This window comes from Carassius auratus, chromosome 5 (assembly GCF_003368295.1).
Source record: "Carassius auratus strain Wakin chromosome 5, ASM336829v1, whole genome shotgun sequence".
Taxonomy (NCBI): domain Eukaryota; kingdom Metazoa; phylum Chordata; class Actinopteri; order Cypriniformes; family Cyprinidae; genus Carassius; species Carassius auratus.
The window spans coordinates 2,677,052-2,698,727 of record NC_039247.1 but is presented as its reverse complement, the minus strand read 5'-3'; the positions used below and the strand labels follow the sequence as shown (position 1 = coordinate 2,698,727).

General features: G+C 37.5%; 2 protein-coding genes across 2 annotated transcripts in view; one reads left to right on the top strand and one right to left on the bottom strand.

Annotated features, from left to right (window-relative positions):
• Positions 1-5,891, top strand: part of LOC113087155 (cytosolic phospholipase A2 gamma-like) — a 174,283-nt gene extending 168,392 nt beyond the window's left edge. Inside the window, exon 15 of the mRNA XM_026255562.1 lies at positions 5,746-5,891. Within this exon, the coding sequence (XP_026111347.1) occupies positions 5,746-5,826 (81 nt within the window). The 3' untranslated portion in view covers positions 5,827-5,891. The remainder of the gene's footprint in view (positions 1-5,745) is intronic.
• Positions 5,892-5,953: 62 nt separating this feature from the next.
• LOC113087139 (cytosolic phospholipase A2 zeta-like) lies at positions 5,954-20,484 on the bottom strand. The gene is made up of 14 exons (XM_026255561.1): positions 20,461-20,484; positions 19,850-19,875; positions 17,724-17,835; positions 11,745-11,887; positions 11,461-11,662; positions 11,129-11,234; positions 10,904-11,053; positions 10,600-10,665; positions 10,360-10,509; positions 8,874-8,999; positions 8,254-8,397; positions 6,797-6,874; positions 6,570-6,724; positions 5,954-6,142 (listed from the first exon to the last, which is right to left on the bottom strand). The coding sequence occupies exons 2-14, from the start codon at positions 19,873-19,875 to the stop codon at positions 5,954-5,956; spliced, it is 1,647 nt and encodes a 548-aa protein (XP_026111346.1). The 5' UTR covers positions 20,461-20,484.
• Positions 20,485-21,676: the final 1,192 nt, after the last annotated feature.

Below are 21,676 nucleotides of genomic sequence, written 5' to 3'. Positions count from 1 at the left end.
AACCCAATCGAGATGGTTTAAGGGTGAGCTGGACCGCAGACAGAAGGCAAAAGGGCCAACAAGTGCTATGCATCTCTCGGGGAACTCCTTCAAGACTGTTGGAAGACCATTTCAGGTGACTACCTCTTGAATCTCATCAAGAGAATGACAAGAGTGAGCAAAGCAGTAATCAAAGCAAAAGGTGGCTACTTTGAAGAACCTAGAATATGACATATGTTCAGTTGTTTCACACTTTTTTGTTATTTATATAATTTCATATATAATTAATTTCAATATATAATGTGTTAATTCATAGTTTTGATGCCTTCAGTGTGAATCTACAATTTTCATAGTCATGAAAATAAAGAAAACTCTTTGAATGAGGTGTGTCCAAACTTTTGTTCTGTATTGTATATTGTTCACAGAGACATGGCTCAGCAAAAGCGATCCAGACGATGCTATTCAGCTCAATCAGCTGACATGCTATCGAGTGGACAGAGCTCTCGTCGAGGGAGGAAAAACCCGCAGTGGAGGGGCTTTGCATTTACATCAATGATGCATGGTGCCGCAATGCTTTTGTGGTCTGCAAACACCGCTCAACCCTGGTGGAGTTTATGATTATTAAGTGCCGGCCGTTCTATATGCCGAGGGAATATACTGCCATACTATTTGTTTCGGGTTACATCCCCCCAAACAACAACAGCAACAGGAACGGTGCACTAAATGAACTGTACCAGCACATCAATGAGCAGCAGACAGTCCAACCTGATGTTTTTCTCATCATAGCTTGGGATTTCAACCGTGCTGACTTAAAGAGTGTGTTTCCAAAAATACACCAACACATTAACTTTCCAACATGAGGTAATAACATTTTAGACTTTGTTTACACCACACAGAGAGGAGCTTACAAAGCCCTCCCCCTCCCCCACCTCGGAGCCTCAGACCACATGACTGTCATGCTAATACCTGCATACAGACCGCTCATTAAATTTGTCAAACCAGTTCAAAAACAGATTCAAGTGTGGCTGGAAGGATCATCAGAAGCTTTTCAAGACTGCTTTGTAACAACTGTCTGGAATATGTTTAAGCAGCCTGCCGCATACAATAACACCACTGACCTCCAGGAGTACTCAGAGACTGTCACTGCCTACATCAACAAGTGTATTGATGATGTTACAGTCACAAAAACCATCACTGTCCAGGCCAACCAGAAGCTGTGGATGACAGGGAAGGTCTACAGACTCTTGAAGATGCGGAACGTTGCCTTCAGATCTGGAGATGAAGTGGGCCTGAATACAACCAGTACTCAGTCAAGCTGTTGTTCCCACATGTTTCAAAACTATCACCATCATTCCAGTCTCGAAGAAGCCGTCTCCATCCTGCTTCAATGACTACTGTTGCACTTACTCCCATCTTCATGAAGTGCTTTGAACGGCTAATCATGCACCACATAAATCTATCCTTCCCCATCCCTGGACCCCTTACAGTTTGCATATCGGTCCAACCAGTCGACCGATGATGCCATCGCCACTGCCGTCCACTCAACACTCACACATCTGGAAAAAAAGGACTCATACGTCAGAATGATGTTCAAAGACTTCAGTTCAGCATTCAACACAATCATACCTCAACAGCTCATTCACAAAATGGTCCAGCTGGGGCTCAACACTTCGCTGTGCAACTGGCTGTTGAACTTTCTGATTGGAAGACCTCAGGCAGTACAGGTCGGCAGCAACACATCCAGCACCATCACACTGAACACTGGGGTCCTCCAAGGATGTGTACTGAGCCCCTTTCTCTTTACTCTGCTGACCCACGACTACACACCGTCATACAGCTCCAACCTCTTTATTAAGTTTGCAGATGACATAACTGTGCTGGGTCTCATTAGCAACAAGGATGAAACAAACTACAGGAGCGAGGCGAGCCGCCTGTCCGGATGGTGCAGTGGCAACAATCTCTCTCTGAACATGGAGAAGATGAAGGAGATTGTTGTTGACCTCAGGAGAGTGCACACTCAGCATGATCCTTTGACCATCAATGGTGTGACTGTGGAGAGAGTGAGCAGTGCCAAGTTCTTGGGTGTGCACAAAACAGAGGCCCTCTCCTGGACCGACAATACCGCAGCACTGGCCAAGAAATCACAACAGCGTCTCTACTTCCTCCGCAAACTGAGGAGAGCCAAAGCCCCACCCCCCATCATGTACATCTTCTACAGAGCCACCATCGATAGCATCCTGTCGAGCTGCATCACTGTGTGGTATGGAACCTGCAACACGTCCTGCCGGAAGACTCTACAATGCATAGTGAGAGAAGCTGAGAAGATCATTGGTGTCTCTCTACCCTCCCTCCAGGAAATTTACGGAAACCGTCTCACTTACAAAGCCCTCTGCATCACAGATGATCCCACCCACCTATCACACAGCTTCTTCAGTCTGCTGCCATCAGGAAGCAGACTGCGGAGTTTCCAGGCCAGAACCAGGAGACTGAAGGACAGCTTCATCCATCAGGCTGTCAGGAAGCTGAACTCGGTCCCGAACTTGCCCCCCATCCCTCTTCAGCCCCAGGCACCACTGAACTATGAGTAACGCAATTTCGATTCTCTGTATGTACGTACTGTACATATGGAAGAATTGACAAAAGCAGACTTGACATGACTTGACTTAAACTGAACTGAGCTACATGATGGCATCACTCAATTCGATGATGGACTGCCTTTGACTGTCATTTTGCATTATTGACACACTGTCTTGTTTAAAGCAATATATAAATAAAGGTGACGACATGACATGAGAGCAAGTTTTGTATTTCATTTGTAAACCAAGGTCCTAGAGTCTGGAGGAAGGGTGGAAAAGCTCATAGCCCAAGTTGCCTGAAGTCCAGTGTTAAATTTCCACATGATTTGGGATGCAATGTCATCTGCTGGTGTTGGTCCATTGTGTTTTTTTGAAAACCAAAGTCACTGTACAACAAGCACTACTCTACATCTACTACTCTACAATCATCAGTGGCAATTTTTTAAAATATAAAAAACGTACTTACAGTCTGCAACGTACTGAGTCAGAACAGCCAGGAGATCAGAAAAACAGTCCTCCATAAAATGTATTGCACACATCTGAATATTTGGGTTGAAATGTTCTGGAACAGTGTTGTAAATACAACTTAACCACTGATTTCTAGTTTTGTCCTCTTTTGGAAGGCCAAACAAAATACTAAGTTGTACAAAGTACAACAATACTGCAGCAAGAATAAAAGTTAAGCCTTCTTTCTTTACGTGAACATTTTGGTGGCATTATGCAAATCTTCCCACATGAGATGTGGGGGCATGTTTAAACGAGGCATTTTAGGAGGGTGTGGTTGACCCTTAACTTTTATTTTAAAAAAAACATCTCTTTGGGTTTGAGACTTTAGTCTTTGCAAATCTTCTTTATACTTCACGAGTTCACATCTACGTATATTAATACTGTAAGTTTATGCGTATTTGGCGTGCTGTCCGGGTGGAGGGCTCCGAGCTCGGGATATGGCCCGAACCCAGAGTACTCCCCCCGGTTGTGGTAAGAGTAGATGGATCTATAAGTGAAGAGAAATGGGGTGGAGGAGGGATGCTGAAAATCGTCAATGAACAGAGATAGGTTCTGCTGTTATTTATACCTTGTCATGAGTTGATTACTGATTGGTCTCCACTTGTGTTAATCAGGTAATTAATGAACTGCGACTGTTCCTCCCGAACTTTTTTATAAAACAGCATATCAAGAGCTTGCAACATTTGAAAGAGAAAGAAAAAATTTAAATTGCATCAATTGACGACTTAAATGCAGCCTCCTCATCTACATAATCTCTTATAAAAATGCATTTTTGTTATATTTACCATGCCGGCATGACGAAAATTAAAGTGGTCAGGTGATAAAAAATAATTGTTTCCATTTTCATTAAGATTATGTTTCTTACCCCGCTGGCAATTAATTAAACTTGTTTACTGCAGGAAACAAAACTATATATCGCATATATTTTTAATTATAGAAAGTACATCAAGATTTAAGAATTTTTAGACATTTGTATTTGAAATGAAACAAAAATCTCAGCAATAAAAGCTTTTTCATTTTTTATTTTTTCAGCATGAATGAATGAATGAATGAGGTAATAAAATACTGCTTAAGCTTTAAAAAGGGGGAGGAGACCGAAAGAAACTCTGGGTTTACAGAAGAAAACCTGCTCCCCACCAGGTTACTATGGTAACTTACCGAGAGGTTTAGTTTTGTCTTTTATTGGAACAGAAAACACTGAGTTTCCCTTTTCTGGGGTTAACACACTCTTGGGTTTCCAACAAAACCCACTTTCTGGAATACACCTCACCTGTCATGTGTGTTGTTCTGATATAAATGCACAAGTTGTCAACACTCTGAAAGTGCAGTGTGGTACATGGTGTAATCCCGCTCTTGAATAAAAGAGCCAATATTTTACTGGTGAAGTCATGCGCTTAGGCCTGCATGTGCACAAAAGGCTTTTTACTTTTTTTTTTTTTAAAGCTATATAAGCAGTAGAAACAAACTTTATGAGACAGTTGTCAGAAATGTATGCTTATATAAATGCTTTTTGAAATCAAATGACCAGGACAAAGTTTAGGACATAATTTTCCATGACAAAACCATATTTTTAGAGAGCGGTTTATTAATTCATTACAGAAGAGCACACAGTTGTTATCAAGTCTGTAGTAGGCTATGGTTGATTTGCTTATCATCTATTTTTTGCTTAGTGAATGTCAAGCATTAAGGAACAGACTCAAACTTGCAAAAATGTATTTTAATATATATCAAACAGAAAAGGGCTGTGATTGGCCGATAAACCCGCCTCTTATTTCCATGCACCGCATCCTCGAATATATGGTGTTAATGAGAAGCCTAGTTAAAACGTAAGTCAACAGTTCAATTAGACGTTGTCACGTCACATTCAGACTTGAAAACACTTTCTTCTAGCCTATTAAGGAGAAATCAGTTTGGGGAAATAAAATTACATGACAGTGTTTACTAAGTTTTAATGACTGATGATCCACAAATAATTTGACTACTGAAAAGAACCAGCTAAATGACAAATATGCATGGAATATGACATTTCTTATAGTTATTAGTTTGGAATAAATGTAAACATGATTGAAAAGCACCAAGTGAATAAGAAATTGTGACGGTGGGTTTTGGGAAAAACACAAGGAGAGGGTAGGATCCAATTGCAAGTATGGGTTTATTAACAGAAGGGTAAAATACAAAAATAAACAGTCTTGAGAGACAAACCAAAATGGGAACCGGATGAAACGAGAAGGTAGGGAAAGTCTTGGGAGACGAGAAACATCAATGCACATAGGGAAAGGACTCCATACAGACAACAGAGAAAGACAGCTCTATATAGGGAGACTAATGACAAAGGATTGTCAGCACCTGTGCGATTTAATTGGAGTGCAATTACTGTGAAGACATGACCAGACTAGCGGAATTAAAGTGCCTATGGTGAAGTGCCTAAGGAGAAGTAAGCTCACTAGGGGACACCCAGGAAAACAGAGACTGACAGCGTGACAGAAATGTACTTTGTTTTAATAAACAGACCATTATTTTTTGTGTTTTTCTCCTTGATGTTGTAAGAAATGTTAATTTATTTAATTTTATTTAGAAGATGTGTCAACATAAAGTGACAAAGGGTATGGGTTTTACTTACAAACACACACACACACATTAAAACAATCAGTAAGGACTTATTATTCAACTCATTAGTTGTGACCTCTCTGCCCAACAGCTGCACCTATCTGCTCCAGCAGTTTCTCTCTGTTGTTTGAGATGTTTTTTCCAGCGACCTCCATAAGATCAGTGATCATCTCAGCGCTGTAAGAATCCTGAAAGGTGGTATATTTCTTCCTCCACATATCAATGTCATCTGAGGAAAGGGTAAAACAGTTCAATGAGAACATAATTGATATATATATATATTTTCAACTAGACAGTCTAAACTTGCCTCCACAATTGACCACATTAAACAGAGGTATGTGAATCACGGTTGGAGTGTCTGTGCCTTTGAACACATAGAAGTCCTCTGGGTTCTTCAGGTCTTCACTGGGAATGTTGACTTCAGGGAAAGGGATGTTTCGTTTCTTGCACATCTTAGCAGCTTCTCTCACTGTCTGCAGTGGTAAAGTTTAACAGTAACACTTCATTTGACAAACATTTGAGTTGAAATTAAAGTTGATATTCACTGAAATCATAAATCTGAGATTAATGGAAATGCTCTCTCCAGGTATTATTGATAAATATTTAAAAAAATAAATCATATACACTTGTTTTAATGGTTTTCTTTCTTTTATATTTTCTTATTAATAAAATGATACACAGTATTTGTAATCATCTGTCAATGTTTTGTAAGGTTAGTGTGACCTCTGGTAGTCACGATGAATGTCATGAGAAAAAAGCAGCATGATTATTCCTGTTGTATTCTACTGAAGAAAGAAAGTCATACAGGTTTGAAGCGGCGTAAGGGAGAAGAAATGATAATTTATGTGTTATATGTTATAGTTGTTATATGTTAATGTGTTATATGTTCATATATAATACCATAAAAGGATCGCCTTCACTGAAATCCAGGGAAATTATGAGATCAATGTTTCTTTCTTTTCTCAGCACTGAGAAGTAGGGTGAGTTCAGCAGCAGTCCGGTGTCTTCATAATCTCTTATATCACTTTCCAGAAGAGTAGAAGGCAAGGTTTCATCTGAAGGATCACAGCATAAAATGAGTGTATTTTCACATTGAATTACAAATTTACAAACAGGTCTATTCTCACCATTGATGTTTTGGAGAAAGCCATATTTCCTGCCCCAGATCCACTGAGCCATGCATTTATGAATGCTTGTCAAAACATCTGTAAAACAATTGCATAATGGTTCTCTTGATGTTTCACTGCCTTTACAAATATATATATATATATATATATATATATATATATATATATATATATATATATATATATATTCAAGTGTACTATTTGTATACTTCTTTAGAATAAAAATAGGAAAGGATGCTTTTAGTTTACTTTTTATGGCCTTCTCAGAAATTGGGTTTATGTCCTCCTCAGAAATATACTTAAAATGACATTTAAGTATACTTGACTTATACTTAAAAAAAAGTCTAAATATATGTAAGCTATTTTCGTGCTCCTATAATCCATGTTTTCATTGTTATACAGTAGAGGGCGCTAGTACACATCTTCTGTATAGAATAGAATTCGGACCTCGGAATTTCCAAAAAAACAAGTGAAGAAAAAGAAACTAAACACACTAACACATGTAATCTAACATTATCCTCTGACAAGAAACAGCATCAAAACTTTAACATTATGGAATAAAATGTAAAGAGGTGATAATTACAGTCAAGCTTTGGGGTGTTGATAAACTCCATGTGGGTTTTGATTATCATTCTGAATCCAATTCATTTTTGTTTTTTTGTTAAACCTCCACATTTAAGTGTTAAAATGTTTTTGTTTACAAGCAGATACTCTGTTCTTTATTTGGATGTTTTTTATGTTCAGATAACATTCATATTACATATAAAATTCATATAACAAAACTATATACAAATTAAAACCTAAACAGGGGACATAATAGTATACTTAAAGTACTGTATAATGTAAAGTTTACTTAAAGAAAACTTATGAGTATACTTGCAGTATAAAACTACTAAACTAGTAGTTTACTGAGGCTATACTTCAAAGTGTACAAAGTATTGCATTAGTAAACTATCAATATATCTATTAGTTCACTTTAATATAATTGCAGTACAAACTACAAACATAGCGGTAAACTAGTTGTGTACTGTTAAGTTTTCTACTGTTATACTGTTATACTTAAAAGTATACTTTTATATACTAGAAAGTGGGCCAATTTAGTCCCAAGGAGTATTGAAACAGTACACTTAAAAGTATACTTGCTACATTAAGTATACTTAAAAATATACTTGAAGTTTACTTAATAAAATTTACATTTATGGGATGCTTTTATCCAAAGTGACGTGCGCTGCATTCAAACTTTAAGTCTACGACTTTTTGGTAAGGTTAGTTTTCTACAGATTTATGCTTTAAAGCACCTACATAACAGGTTGTCTAAAGAAAATGATCTTTTGAGGCATCATTCTTTTTTGAAAATCTTCGAGTTAATGCTTCTCTATTTACACATTAATCTAATTAGAAAATCAGAAGCTAAATACATTATACAAATCAAATACATTGTAAAGATGTCAACTTACCAAAAGGCCACAAACTGAACCAGTTATTCAAATTCTTACACACATCTTCAGTGTGTTCATTCATATAGCATTCTGCAGCTTCTTTATCTTCGAGATTCAGTTTTTCTATAGGAAAAATCAGCTGATGTTTGCCTCCACTGAGCTCTGTAAAAGAGAGAAACATGTACATTATCAAGTTCTTGTTATTTGGCAAGGTACGACTGTAGTTTGTGTATCTTGTGTTAATACGATTGTTTTGGGGGAAAAAGAAAAACTGTTGTTTTGACATGACACCTTAAAACATTTTAAATATAGGTAGATGTGAAATACTGCTTTTTTATTTTAATTGGTATGGTCTGCCTTATTTTCTTTCATTCTGCCTTTCAGCTGACAAAATGATCTGGGTGATCTAGGACATTACGAACCACTGAACAGTTTGTACATCTGTCTCTCACGGTTTGATTTAAATGGCATCAAATTATCCTCTCTGTGTTCAGTAGACCCATATTTTTTTTCTGGACAATTACAATTATTATGAAATAACAGACAGATATATTCACTGCAGTAAGTGTGATAACCGCACTCTAAAATGAACTAAAAAATAACTAGTCTCCTTTATATGAATTTTAACACACTCTTACCGTTCAGTGTGTTTCTGATGGATTGATCAAGATCTGAAGGATCTTTGCCATTCAAAACATCGAGATTCATGTTAGCAAGATCCCTGAGCACCTGGTAACCCTTTTCTACAGATGGGGCTTTAAGATCTTTTGAAGAAAACACACATTGAACAAATATGAACACACTGCTGAATGTCTTAAATATATGTGCTTTAGACCCCCAAAATCATCATGTTATCATGTTAGATATCATGTTAGATTCCCACAAGCAAACATACACACATTGTGCTTAAGCCATTTAAGATGCTTTGATTTGAAGCTAAAATGTATCTGATGACATTCTCATTATCTATTCGGTAACACTTTACAATAAGATGTATGAGCAATACATTTGTTAAAGTATTTATTAAGTTAATTTTGTTAGTAAAAATACAACAGTTCATTGTTAACTCAGGTCCATTAAATAGTATTAACAGATACAGCTTTTGATTTTAATAATGTATTAATAATTGGTTAAATTAACATGGGCTAAGATTGATAACAGATTTAGAAGTATTTTTCATTTGAAAATTAAACTAAATTGTGAAGCTTCTTTCTTTTCAGATTCTTACAGCTTTATCATAATAGGCTGTATATTATCGTATTGGGAGAAAACCAGTAGTTCTATGTGAAATCAGACATTTGAGCTCCCCCATATAGTCAAAATGGCATAATCAATAACACCCCGCAAAAATATTTGACTGTTAGATTGGTAGTCGAATCAGGCTCCTCGAATCAAAGCATCGATTCATCGACTATTCAGGGTCACCCCTATAACAGATACATCTTTTGATTTTAATAAATAAGTAATTGGTTGAATTAACGTGGTTTACAATTAATAAAAGATTTACCAGTATTTTTAATTTGAAAATGGAACTAAATTGTGAAGTGTTACTACATGTTAATACTACGTTTATATTGTTACGGGTTAGCTGGTGTGTAAGGAAGGTGCCAGAGGAAGACGATATACCAAAAGGTACTTTTAACGATCGAGGGAGAATAAGGGCACATCCAACATAATACATAAACTTAACTCATGATACAACATTACAACAATAATCACAGACGAGGAAGAACTAAACAGACAGGGAATTTAAGCACACGGGAGGTAATCAGGGAAATGGAGACAGGTGGGGATTAATCAATTAACAAAACAAGAAAAGGAAGATGTCCAAATAACGAAACAGAAAGTCCACTGAATGTAACATATATCAAGTGATATGGAATAAATTATGGATTATTAACAGAGCTGGGCAGATTAATTTTAGCCTCTTACAGACACAAATTGTAGTCAGTAACATAATTCATTACAATACACACTTTAGGTAATATAATCAGAGTACTTTTAGATTACTTGTGATCTTTTGACCAATGACATTGATTTAAATAGAATATAAGTGTACCATATTGACATAAAAATACAAATGTAAAAAAAATACATTCCATTAATTGTTATTAACAATTAATTAAGAGTTTGACCTTTCATTTGGCAGTGGGAAGCACGAACAGAACAGTAGAATCAAAAGATAAAACTTATCCATAAATAAATGCAGAAATAATTTACCTTTCCTTGTTTCCTTGTTGCTCGGCCATTTAGGGGATAATTTTTTAAAGAAATCTGGGAAAAAAGTAATATATAATCAGGGTTCACATGAAATTAAATGACTGAATACTTTCGGCAGAAGTGAATCTTCAAATGCAGCTTCACCGTTTATTTTTTGCCAGAGGAATTTCTTAATTTCATCTTCATCAGCTAAAGCGCTGCCACACAGAGCTGCAGGAAATGCATTAATGTTTAAAAGTGTTTACAATAAATAAATTAAAAACATGATTTTAAATCAAAATATGCAATTTAACAATCTATCATCTATCATCAATCTAACAATCATTTGAACCCTTGAATTATTCAGATTATTATTTTTTTCTTAGAAATCACTCTGTAAATATCACTGTTCTGTTAAAATTATAAAAAATTTTAGCATTTCTAACTGTCCAGTAACAGAGATTGTTACCTTGCAGGTACAGCATGTCCATTTCATCCTGAGGTTTTGTCTTTGAGCCTCTGTCAAACTGGCTGCCGAAGCTGCATGTTTTCACAAACGCTCCAGTGAGAGAATAACCAGCTTCAAGTGGACTGATCTCAAACCAGGGGTCATCTTTGTCTGTAGACAGAAGACACCACCATATAACAGCTGACACGAGCACAAAAACTCACTTTAATTCTTTCAGACACAGACCTTCCTCGTCCTTGCACTGTTTGGATTGTTTGTCGATCACTGTGTAGATGGAAAATGGGTCTTCTTTGTGCTGGTCCCACTGATCTGACAGTTTGCATTTGTCAATCTGAAGAAAAAAAAAACATCTTAGAGAAACTTACAGAATGGAGTCCATAAGAGTGAGATTTTGTAAAGAGAATGAATACAATTAAATCACCAATTTTGCTTAAATTCAGTTCAATTCATACTAGCCTTTAAATCTCAGATTTTCAATCCGGTTCCAGACTTTGGACCTTGTTGCATGTATGTTTGCTATAGCAGAGGATGGTGAATAGTTATGAATAATTACAGACCTCTTTCACATATTCTGTGACGACCATCACTGCCCAGACGTCAGTCAAGCTGAAGTGGTCTTTCTCATAGTAATATTTCTTCAGTTTGGCTAGTTTGTCTTTAAAGCTGACTCCTGGACCGATGAGTCTCCTAAAGATATTGTCTGTCACAGTGTCTAATTTGGTGGACCAGTCTGGTTCTTGGTATAAGGAGGCCATGCACCTTCAGAGAAGAACATACTGCTCTCAGTTTTAACATTCAACCCAATTCAATCTCTGTGTTTGTGGTTTCTCAGGGTTTGTACCAGGTGGATCCAGAGACTCCGCTCAGATAAAGGATGCAGTCCAGAAGACCCGCTTTATCAAGCTGAACCAGGGATCCCAGCAAACCCACCATGGCTCTTTGTCCTCCTCCAGAACCCAGTAATGCAATGTTTGGCACCGCATCCTGAAATGCACACAGTTTCAATTGGGAAACTTGGGTTAAACTAATTAATATTACTTGGTTAGAACAGCAGCTATGCTAATTATGTCTCTATTTGCTTCTCTTTTTTGCCATGGGTTTGACATCCTATGGTAATTAGGATTTACACAAGCTCCAATCTGGATCCAGAACACCTCTGAAGAGATTATGTCACCCTCTTAGAGACCTCAGATGATGCCAACCCTGAATCAAACAGAACTACCAAATTTTGCTAAATGTTTGATTGCATCGTATAATTGCTGTTGATACTGTTCTTCGACTGTTTGATTACATCTTTAATCGATTTTCCCAAACATTTCTGTCATATGCACATAAACTAAAGGTCACCATTGATAAGTAACTAATAAATATTGTAGAAACTTAATTTTCTGTAAAGTTCCTTTGCAAATATTTGTATTGTGAAAAGAGCATACAAATAAACTTAAATTTAATAAAATGTTGATCCGCAACAACGCCGTTGATCATTTTAAGAAAAAACAGTCAGGTTTTACAATAGGTTAAAGATAATAATAATTAACAACAAACTCAGCCCAAACAATTAAATTCAACTGGCATTTATTTTTTAGATCCAGATCCGTTTTCAAACTGCCAAATCCACGTTACAGTCATTTCTGTTTCAGTGCTCTAACATAGATCCAGCCCGGGCCCGGTTTCAGTAGGTGGGAACATTAATCTCAAAGCAGATTTGGGCCGTATCTGTGGAAACGAGGATGCTGTACCCTGTTGAAAAAAATTAGCATTTGCTGGTTAGGTATGTTTTGATGTTGGTTTATGCTGGTCCTTTGCTGGTTTATGGTGGTCATGTGCTGGCAAAGGACCAGCATAAACCAGCATCCCAGCATCAAAAAATAACTAACCAACATATGCGATTTTTTTTCAGCAGAATAACCAAATATATTTTCCTATCTATATCTTAAAAGATACATATATTTAGTAAAAATAATTGGTAAAACTTTACAATTAGGTGTCAGTGTAGGATAAATCCGTTGAAATATGGCTGGAAGGTGCTGAATCCACTCTTCAACATCAATTCCAGCACACAGACTGGAGTGAGTTTGTTGTCCAGGCCACCACAAACTCTCAGATCGACATTGACATTTACACCAACTCTGTCCTGGAGCATATCAACAGAGGTGTGAGCAGTGTGACCACACACACACAAAAAAAATACAGATTTTCCACAATCAGAAGCCCTGGATGAACAGTGAGGTTCACCTCCTGCTCAAATCAAGAGATGCAGCCTTCAGGTCTGGAGACAAACAGAGGATGGAAGAACACTTCAGTATTTCAGACCCCCGGCGTATGTGGCAAGGCATACAATCATCACAGATATCAAACCACCTAACTCCGTGCCCCACTTCAGCTCTGCTCTGTAAGGTGAATGCATGGAAAGCAGCTGTCTGAGGTCTTCACAGACATTTTCAATCTGTCCCTGGCCCAAACAGCTGTCCCCACTAGCTTCAAAACTCACCATCATGCCAGTACTGAAGCACTCCACTGCCTCGGTCCCAATCGACTTTCCTTCCTGTTGCACTCAACCCCTTTATTGCCAAGCACTTCAAATCCTGTCTCCCTGCTACATTAGACCCCAATTTGCCTATCGCCACAATCGGTCAACAGAGGACGCCATCTCAACGGCACTTCACTCTGCGCTCACCCACCTGGACAGTCAAAACACAAATTTGAAAATGCTATTCATTGATTTCAGTTCTGCATTTAATATGGTAATCCCCTCCAAATTGATCTCCAAGCTCAGCCAGCTTGGAATAAGCACACCCATATGAATTTGGATTCTAGATTATCTGACTAACAGACCTCAGTCTGTTAAATTAGATAACCTCTCATCCTCCATCATCACCCTGAGCACCGGCGTGCCACAGGGCTGTGTATTGAGCCCTCTCCTGTACTCCCTATTCACCCATGACTGCATTCCTGTTTATGGCTCCAACATCATAATCAAATTTGCAGATGACACCACGGTAGGTTTGATCAAGAATGACAATGAGTCAGCCTACAGAGATGAGGTGCAGCACCTGGCTGTGTGGTGTGTCACCAACAATCTAGAACTAAACACCCAGAAGACAAAGGAGATCATTGTGGACTTCAGGCGGACTAGGAGTCATGCACACACACCCATCTACATCGGAGCTATAGTGGAGCGTGTGTTGAGTTGCAAGTTCCTTGGCATCCACATCTCTGATGACCTCACCTGGTCCCTAAACACTTCCAACCTTGTCAAAAAGGCCCAGCAGCACCTTTACTTCTTACGGAGCCTTAAGAAAGTTCCCCTGAGTCCCAGGACCCTTGTGGAATTCTACTGCTGTACCATAGAGAACATCCTCACAAACTGCATTTCAGTATGGTACTGCAATTGCTCCGCATCTGACCGCAAAGCACTCCATCGGATGGTGAAAACTGCTCATCGGATCACCGGCACCCAGTTAACTTCCATCGAGAACTTTTATCACAAGTCAAGTCAAGTCAAGTCTGCTTTATTGTCAATTCTTAAACATGTACAGTACATACATACAGAGAATCGAAATTGCGTTACTCTCAGACCTCCGGTGCATACAGATAACATTAACAGTAGAGCCTAAAAATCTAGATTAAATATCAAATGTAGATACAACTATACAATAAGGGAATGTAAAAAAATACATATAATAAAATTAAAAATAAAGTTAAATAAAGCAGTGCAAGGCAAATGCAAATGTGTGTGTGCATATGCTTATAGAGTATTAATATTATTAGTCTAATAATTTACTTTCAGTGTGTGTGTCTGTCTGTTAGCCTATTCTCCACTTTGGATGTGTTTAACGGTCATCCATACGTCCAGGTTGGCTCTGACCACCTCAGATGCCTTAAATGCTTGAACCCCGTAAATGCTGCTTGCAGCTTTAATTAGGGGTTCAAGCAGGCAGTGCTGAAACCCTATCCCTAACCCTATTGTTAGGATTTTTATTATTATTATTATTATTATTATTCTGCCCTAGAACTGAACGTGCAGCCCAAACCGTAAGGCCTAGAGAGCTGAAATTTGGACAGATCGTAGAGCTCATTTTCTTATCAAATGTCTCAGCCCAATCGGCCAAACAGGGGTGCTACAGTGCAAAAAACAAAAAAAAATTATATTTTTGGCCGCAGGTCATAAACCGTTAGCCATAGACTCAAAAACATGGCATCGTTGCAATCCTTGGGTTAGCCCGTACAAAAGTGTACGGCGCCTTTTTGAGGTCTACAAAGCACCGTGCAAATCAATGAAGTGAACAACAGTGCATTTAAAAGATTTTTAGTGCACAAAAGAAAGCTTATTTAGTCTGATTAAAGTGATTAAAGGGCTCAAGATCAGTTATTTTATTTAACTGACTGATGATGTAGTAGAATGACGTCAGTTCCATGCTGAATGAGGTAGTGAGCAGACCAATGCTGCACAAAGTGACTGGTGCATGTCATCGTATATTGGGGGGAGGGATGGGGTCGAAGGACCTGGGGTTGTGGGATCTTGTTCATAGTTCAGTGGTGCCTGGGGCAGAAGAGGGGAGGGGGGGCAAGTTCGGGAGGGAGTTCAGCTTCCTGACAGCCTGGTGGATGAAGCTGTCCTTCAGTCTGCTGGTCCTGGCCTGGAGACTACGCAGTCTCTTCCCTGATGGCAGCAGACTAAAGAAGCTGTGTGATGGGTGGGTGGGATCACCTGTGATACAGAGGGCTTTGTGAGTGAGACGGGTTCCGTAAATCTGCTGGAAGAAGGGGAGAGAGACACCAATGATCTTCTCAGCTGCTCTCACTATGCGTTGCAGAGCCTTTCGACAGGACGTGTTGCAGGCGCCATACCACACAGTGATGCAGCTCGACAGGATGCTCTCGATGGTGCCTCTGTAGAAGGTGTACATGATGGGGGGAGGAAGTAGAGACGCTGCTGTGATTTCTTGGCCAGTGCTGCTGTGTTTTCAGTCCAGGAGAGGTCCTCTGTGATATGCACACCCAGGAACTTGGTGCTGCTCACTCTCTCCACAGTCGCACCTTTGATGGTCAGAGGAACGTGCTGAGTGTGCGCTCTCCTGAAGTCAACAACAATCTCCTTCATCTTCTCCACGTTCAGAGAGAGATTGTTGTCACTGCACCACTCGGCCAGGCGGCTCACCTCGCTCCTGTATTTTGTAATATCTTTATTGCTAATGAGACCCACCACAGTCGTGTCATCCGCAAAATTCAATGAAGAGGTTGGAGTTGTGTTACAGTGTGCAGTCATGGGTCAACAGAGTGAAGAGGAGGGGGCTCAGCACACATCCTTGGGGGACCCCAGTGTTCAGTGTGATGGTGCTGGATGTGTTGCTGCTGAGTGTCAGAAAGTCCAGCAGCCAGTTGCACTTTGTAACCTGTATTTTCAATTTCCCTCTGCCCTTGACTGACATACTGTACAGGAATTGAATGAATGGATCATGTGGTATATGCTGATGAGGCACAGATGCAGTACTGTATATATAATATAAAAACTTAGGGAAGTTGTCACAAGGCACTGGAGTGGTGGTGAGGTTCCTATCGGAAGCCATTTTCTTACAAAACAATTCACTACACAGACAAATCCACTATTAAATGTATTGCATTTATTAATATTGCATTTTCATACTACTACTACTACTTATGCTAATTTATATGAAATGTATATGAATTTATATGAAATGTATATGGAAGTGTCACAATTCAATGAAATTGTGTATAACTGTTTATTAGTAGTTACTTCATAGTTATTTTTCTTGGACCTTAACTAATAGATAATTAGTAGTTCTTCAGGAGGTATGACAGAATACATTAGTTATTGATTAGCTCACTGTTACTTAACACAATCAAAATTGTATTACATACTGCTTAGTTAACACATCTTCCTTAGTAGTTAACACTAGTGTAGTTACCTGTTAGTTCTACAATAGTTCTTCATTACTTATGCATACTTATGATATTAAGTATGAAACTTGAAGCTGGCGAGTCAGAGGGCTTGCATTTCCCTTGAAAAATGACATTGCGAAAAACTATTACATCTAAAACCAATTCAAGCACACATTTGAAATAACTGTTGCATAACAATTTCCCTCTGGTAGTTCAGGTTATTTTCATTCTCATGAGAATGGTCTTTTTTTAAGTGCATTAAATATTATGTATAGTAATTACTTGATTACAATACTTGTACTTCTTGGGGTAATGTTTTATATACATTTTAATTTAGCTTTTTGTGTGATGTTCAGTTATTGTCTATAAATTGTCATGTAGAATAAAAGGGGGTCAGATGTGAGCTGGATCTGGGCCACCACTATGTTGCTGTTTGGGGTGGCTTAAGGACACTTATTCTGACACAAGTCACCCTTCATTTACTTCTTAATTGTAACGTAGAAACATGCATTTTGTGTAAAGCTGCATTAAAATATGTATTGTGAAAAGCACTTCACAAATAAATGTGAATTGAGTTTTAGATATGTATTCTACTAATTTGTGTGTGAAGGCCTATATATATACTGTAGATATAATATTAGCTGGTCCAGATCCAGCATGATACTGGACCAGATCAAGAACATAGCTGGATCATATCTGGCTCACATTTGGGCCAAATCATCATTATGATTGGGGGCTGGCCCAGTTCTGGTCCAGATGCGGAAAAACAGATCCGTGCCAGTATTGACCAAAAGACACCGGCCCAAATACATTGCAGAGATCAGGCCCAGAACTTCTGAAGGGTGTAGGCCAGATGATTTTTGTGTAATCTGGGATTACACTGCTAATAGTAAACATACAGTATGATATTTTTTACCTTACTGCAGTGTATCTTGAGTTTCTGCAGGCTTTGAAAAATTGTTTTTCTCCGTTCAAATACAAACTCTTCCTCCTTTGTATGTAGAGAGCGTGCAATTCTCACTTCAACACTGCAATGGAGACATAGACAGACATCCTGATATTTCATTAAAAAAATTTATTTAGATTTGCAATCAATTAACTCAGAAATTAATTATGAAAAGATCGCAGAATGATCCAGTTTGTAATAGACATTAACTGTGTTTAGTGTAAAATTATTTAACCCCCTGGTCTGGCCATATGGAACTAGGGCCTGGTACTTGTGTGTTTCCACGGCAGGCACCAGTAACTAAATAAAGTTCCGGGTAAAAAATATGCCCCTCAGAAAGTCCCTGCTGCCGAGGTGGTACTTTTTCAAAGTTCTGGAACTTTCGGAGGCGGGACTTCCACCATCCACCATTTATTTGGATCATTTTCAAAATATTACTGTTATTGTGTCATGAAACGTAATTTTAAAAGTATTTCAAGTAACAATGTAGTTGTTTAAAACTCAAATCTGTGGTTTATTTATAAAGACAGCACCTATTTAAAACAGTTTTTCGCCGATCTCGGAGACGGTGAGCTCCACACGATCAGCGGGAGCCCAGTGATCATCTATCCGTCGAGAGCAGCCTCACCTCGGCTAGACCTTCTGATATTTGCTGCTAGCTTTGATGTCTCTTTAGTAGTTAAACATAAAATATAATTTGTTTTGGGTGAATCTAACAGGTTATCTTTGGTCTGTATTCAGTTTATCTATATGTTAAAATGAAAATAAAAAAGGCAAATGTATATATTATTTTGTTTCATTGTAATGGCTGTATATATCATTCATTGATTTGCCCTATATCTGTCATTTGCCTTGCACTGCTTTATTTAACTTAATAACTTAACTTTATTTTTAATTTTATTATATGTATTTTTTTTTATCATTCCCTTATTGTATAGTTGAATCTACATTTTATATTTGATCTAGTTATTTTTTTTTATTTTTTTTTAAGTGTTTGTTATCTGTATGCACCGAGGTCTGAGAGTAATGCAATTTCGATTCTCTGTATGTATGTACTGTACATGTGGAAATTGACAATAAAGCAGACTTGAACTTGAACTTGATGTACACATCCCTGAACTAAGTATATTTCTGCAGCTGTTTCATGTTTAAAGGAAAACGAAAGGAGGCAGTTGTATTTTATTTCCTATTTCGTTTTATTGTAAATGTACAGTAATCACGATGTTATCAAGTACGTGACTGTACTACAGAATTACAGGATTTTCGTTGTCACAGACATCACACTCTCGAGTCGAATGCGCAAAGTCTAAACTGTATTGAGAAACGCGCACAGACCTACGTCACCAGACTGTTTGCCTAATATTCCCGGTACTTTAGACCGTGGTGGAAACACAGAAAGCAACAGGTCTGGGGGGAAAAGTTCCTGGGTAGAAAGTTCCTGGTACAAATGTTCCGGGTAATTTCGGAGGAAAAGCGGCATAACATAATTGAATTACAGCAGTTTGAGCTATTGGGCTGATTGTACTGCCAACACCAGAAGCTTCTAAGAGCATGTTGAACTTGTAGCTCACTCAAAGATACTAGATGGAGCAGAATGATGTAGCCTGACAGTTTGCCTGCCCTGGACCAGGTTAGTTTACCAGCAAAATTGCCAGAGTGACTGATCTTGACCTATGGTAATTTTGCTTTATGAAACCAGATCAAGTTAAAGTAAGTCAGACTAACTGAAATAAGCCTGGTTTATTTGGTAAACTTGTTTTATAAAACAGCCCCCTGGTGGCCAACTAAGGCACACCAGCAGAACAGACAGAAGCTTCTTAGCGCTTAAAATGTAAAATTTGCACAAAATGTGACTTTTGGTGGTTGATTAATTTTGTACATGAATTTTTAAACCCAATAAGATTTTTTTTTTCATCAACTTGTTCATCAATGTTCTCAGGTGTGTGTTAATAAACCTTCACTAATAGTTTACTGATGCTTAGTTTGAATGATTTTATAAAACGTTGTTATTGGCAGCAAAATGTCTTGCAGGTAGAGGGGGTTGAATAATTTTGATTGCAACTGTATAATGCTGGAATCTGAGCAGGATTACAGACCTTTCCTGGAGTTTGGATGCAATCATCTGTAAAACAAGTCAACATTTAAGTTACACAGTTCTACCTGAAACTTATTGAACCACTTAAAAAAAAAAAAAAAAAAAAAAAAGCTAAATAAATAAAGTTGCTAACAGTGGTATTTATTTTTTTCTTTACATTACATCTACATTAAGTCATTTAGCAGCAGGATGACCGTTCTCACCTTCTCACACGCAACGTGCCACGATTGGTCGATTATGAACAATACCTACCTGTATGTTATTGGTCAAATTACTTAAGATGTTTTAAGTAATATATATATAAATGGCACATATGGCCACCCTATTTAGCATCCAAAATAAATTATCATCCAAAATAAATTAGCTTTCCATTGATGTATGATTTGTTCAGATAGGACAATATTTGGCAGAGTTATTTGAAAATCTGGAATCGGTGGGTACAAAAAGATAAATAAAAAAATGTAGAGAGAAAATCGCCTTTAAAGTTGTCCAAATCAAGTACTTAGCACTGCATATTAATAATGATAATACATTTTTATATATTTACGGTAGGCAATTTACACATTAAGAGTTTGAATTAGCTGTTGTAAAAGCTTTAAAACATATACTCACTGTTCTTGTGTTGTGTTGTGTTGTAAATATACAACACCAGCAGTTGTTTTCTCTCAGATCAGGCAGAAGATATTCTTTTATAAGACTCTAGATCTCATCACAAAGGGTGGAGATGAACGTGGACTTAAGACAAAAAAAAAGTTATTTGATGTAATTTATTTGTAACTGGAGGAAGAGGGCGGAGCAAAAAAGCTTAATGTGAAAACCATTATAAACTGTTTATAATAAAATTCATATATTTATAATTGAATATTGATTTAATAATAATTGCATATTTAATATATTATAAAATTACATTTTTAAATAAATGATTATTTTAAAAATTTAATTAATAATACATATTTATATCATATCTTCAGAAATCCTTCTAGTATCAATGATGAAAACAGTTGTGCTGGCCGATATTTTTGTGGAAACCATGATAGTTTTCCAGTTTTCTTTGAATAGAACAATTTAAAAGTCTTTGCTGCAACTTTTTGTCAAATTAATCGGTGTGAACAGTGTTTTTTATAACAATAAATCTTAAAATATTTGATAAGGTTTATAAAACAGAATAATTACCAATTATAAACACATTACAACATATTTTACAGAAAAAGTCAATTCTGTCAAACCCGTAAGACCCTTTTGTGCAGAACAGAAATTAAGATATTTTTAACAGATTAAAATATATATACAGTATTGTTCAAAATAATAGCAGTACAATGTGACTAACCAGAATAATCAAGGTTTTTAGTATATTTTTTATTGCTACGTGGCAAACAAGTTACCAGTAGGTTCAGTAGATTCTCAGAAAACAAACAAGACCCAGCATTCATGATATGCACGCTCTTAAGGCTGTGCAATTGGGCAATTAGTTGAAAGGGGTGTGTTCAAAAAAATAGCAGTGTCTACCTTTGACTGTACAAACTCAAAACTATTTTGTACAAACATTTTTTTTTCTGGGATTTAGCAATCCTGTGAATCACTAAACTAATATTTAGTTGTATGACCACAGTTTTTTAAAACTGCTTGACATCTGTGTGGCATGGAGTCAACCAACTTGTGGCACCTCTCAGCTGTTATTCCACTCCATGATTCTTTAACAACATTCCACAATTCATTCACATTTCTTGGTTTTGCTTCAGAAACAGCATTTTTGATATCACCCCACAAGTTCTCAATTGGATTAAGGTCTGGAGATTGGGCTGGCCACTCCATAACATTAATTTTGTTG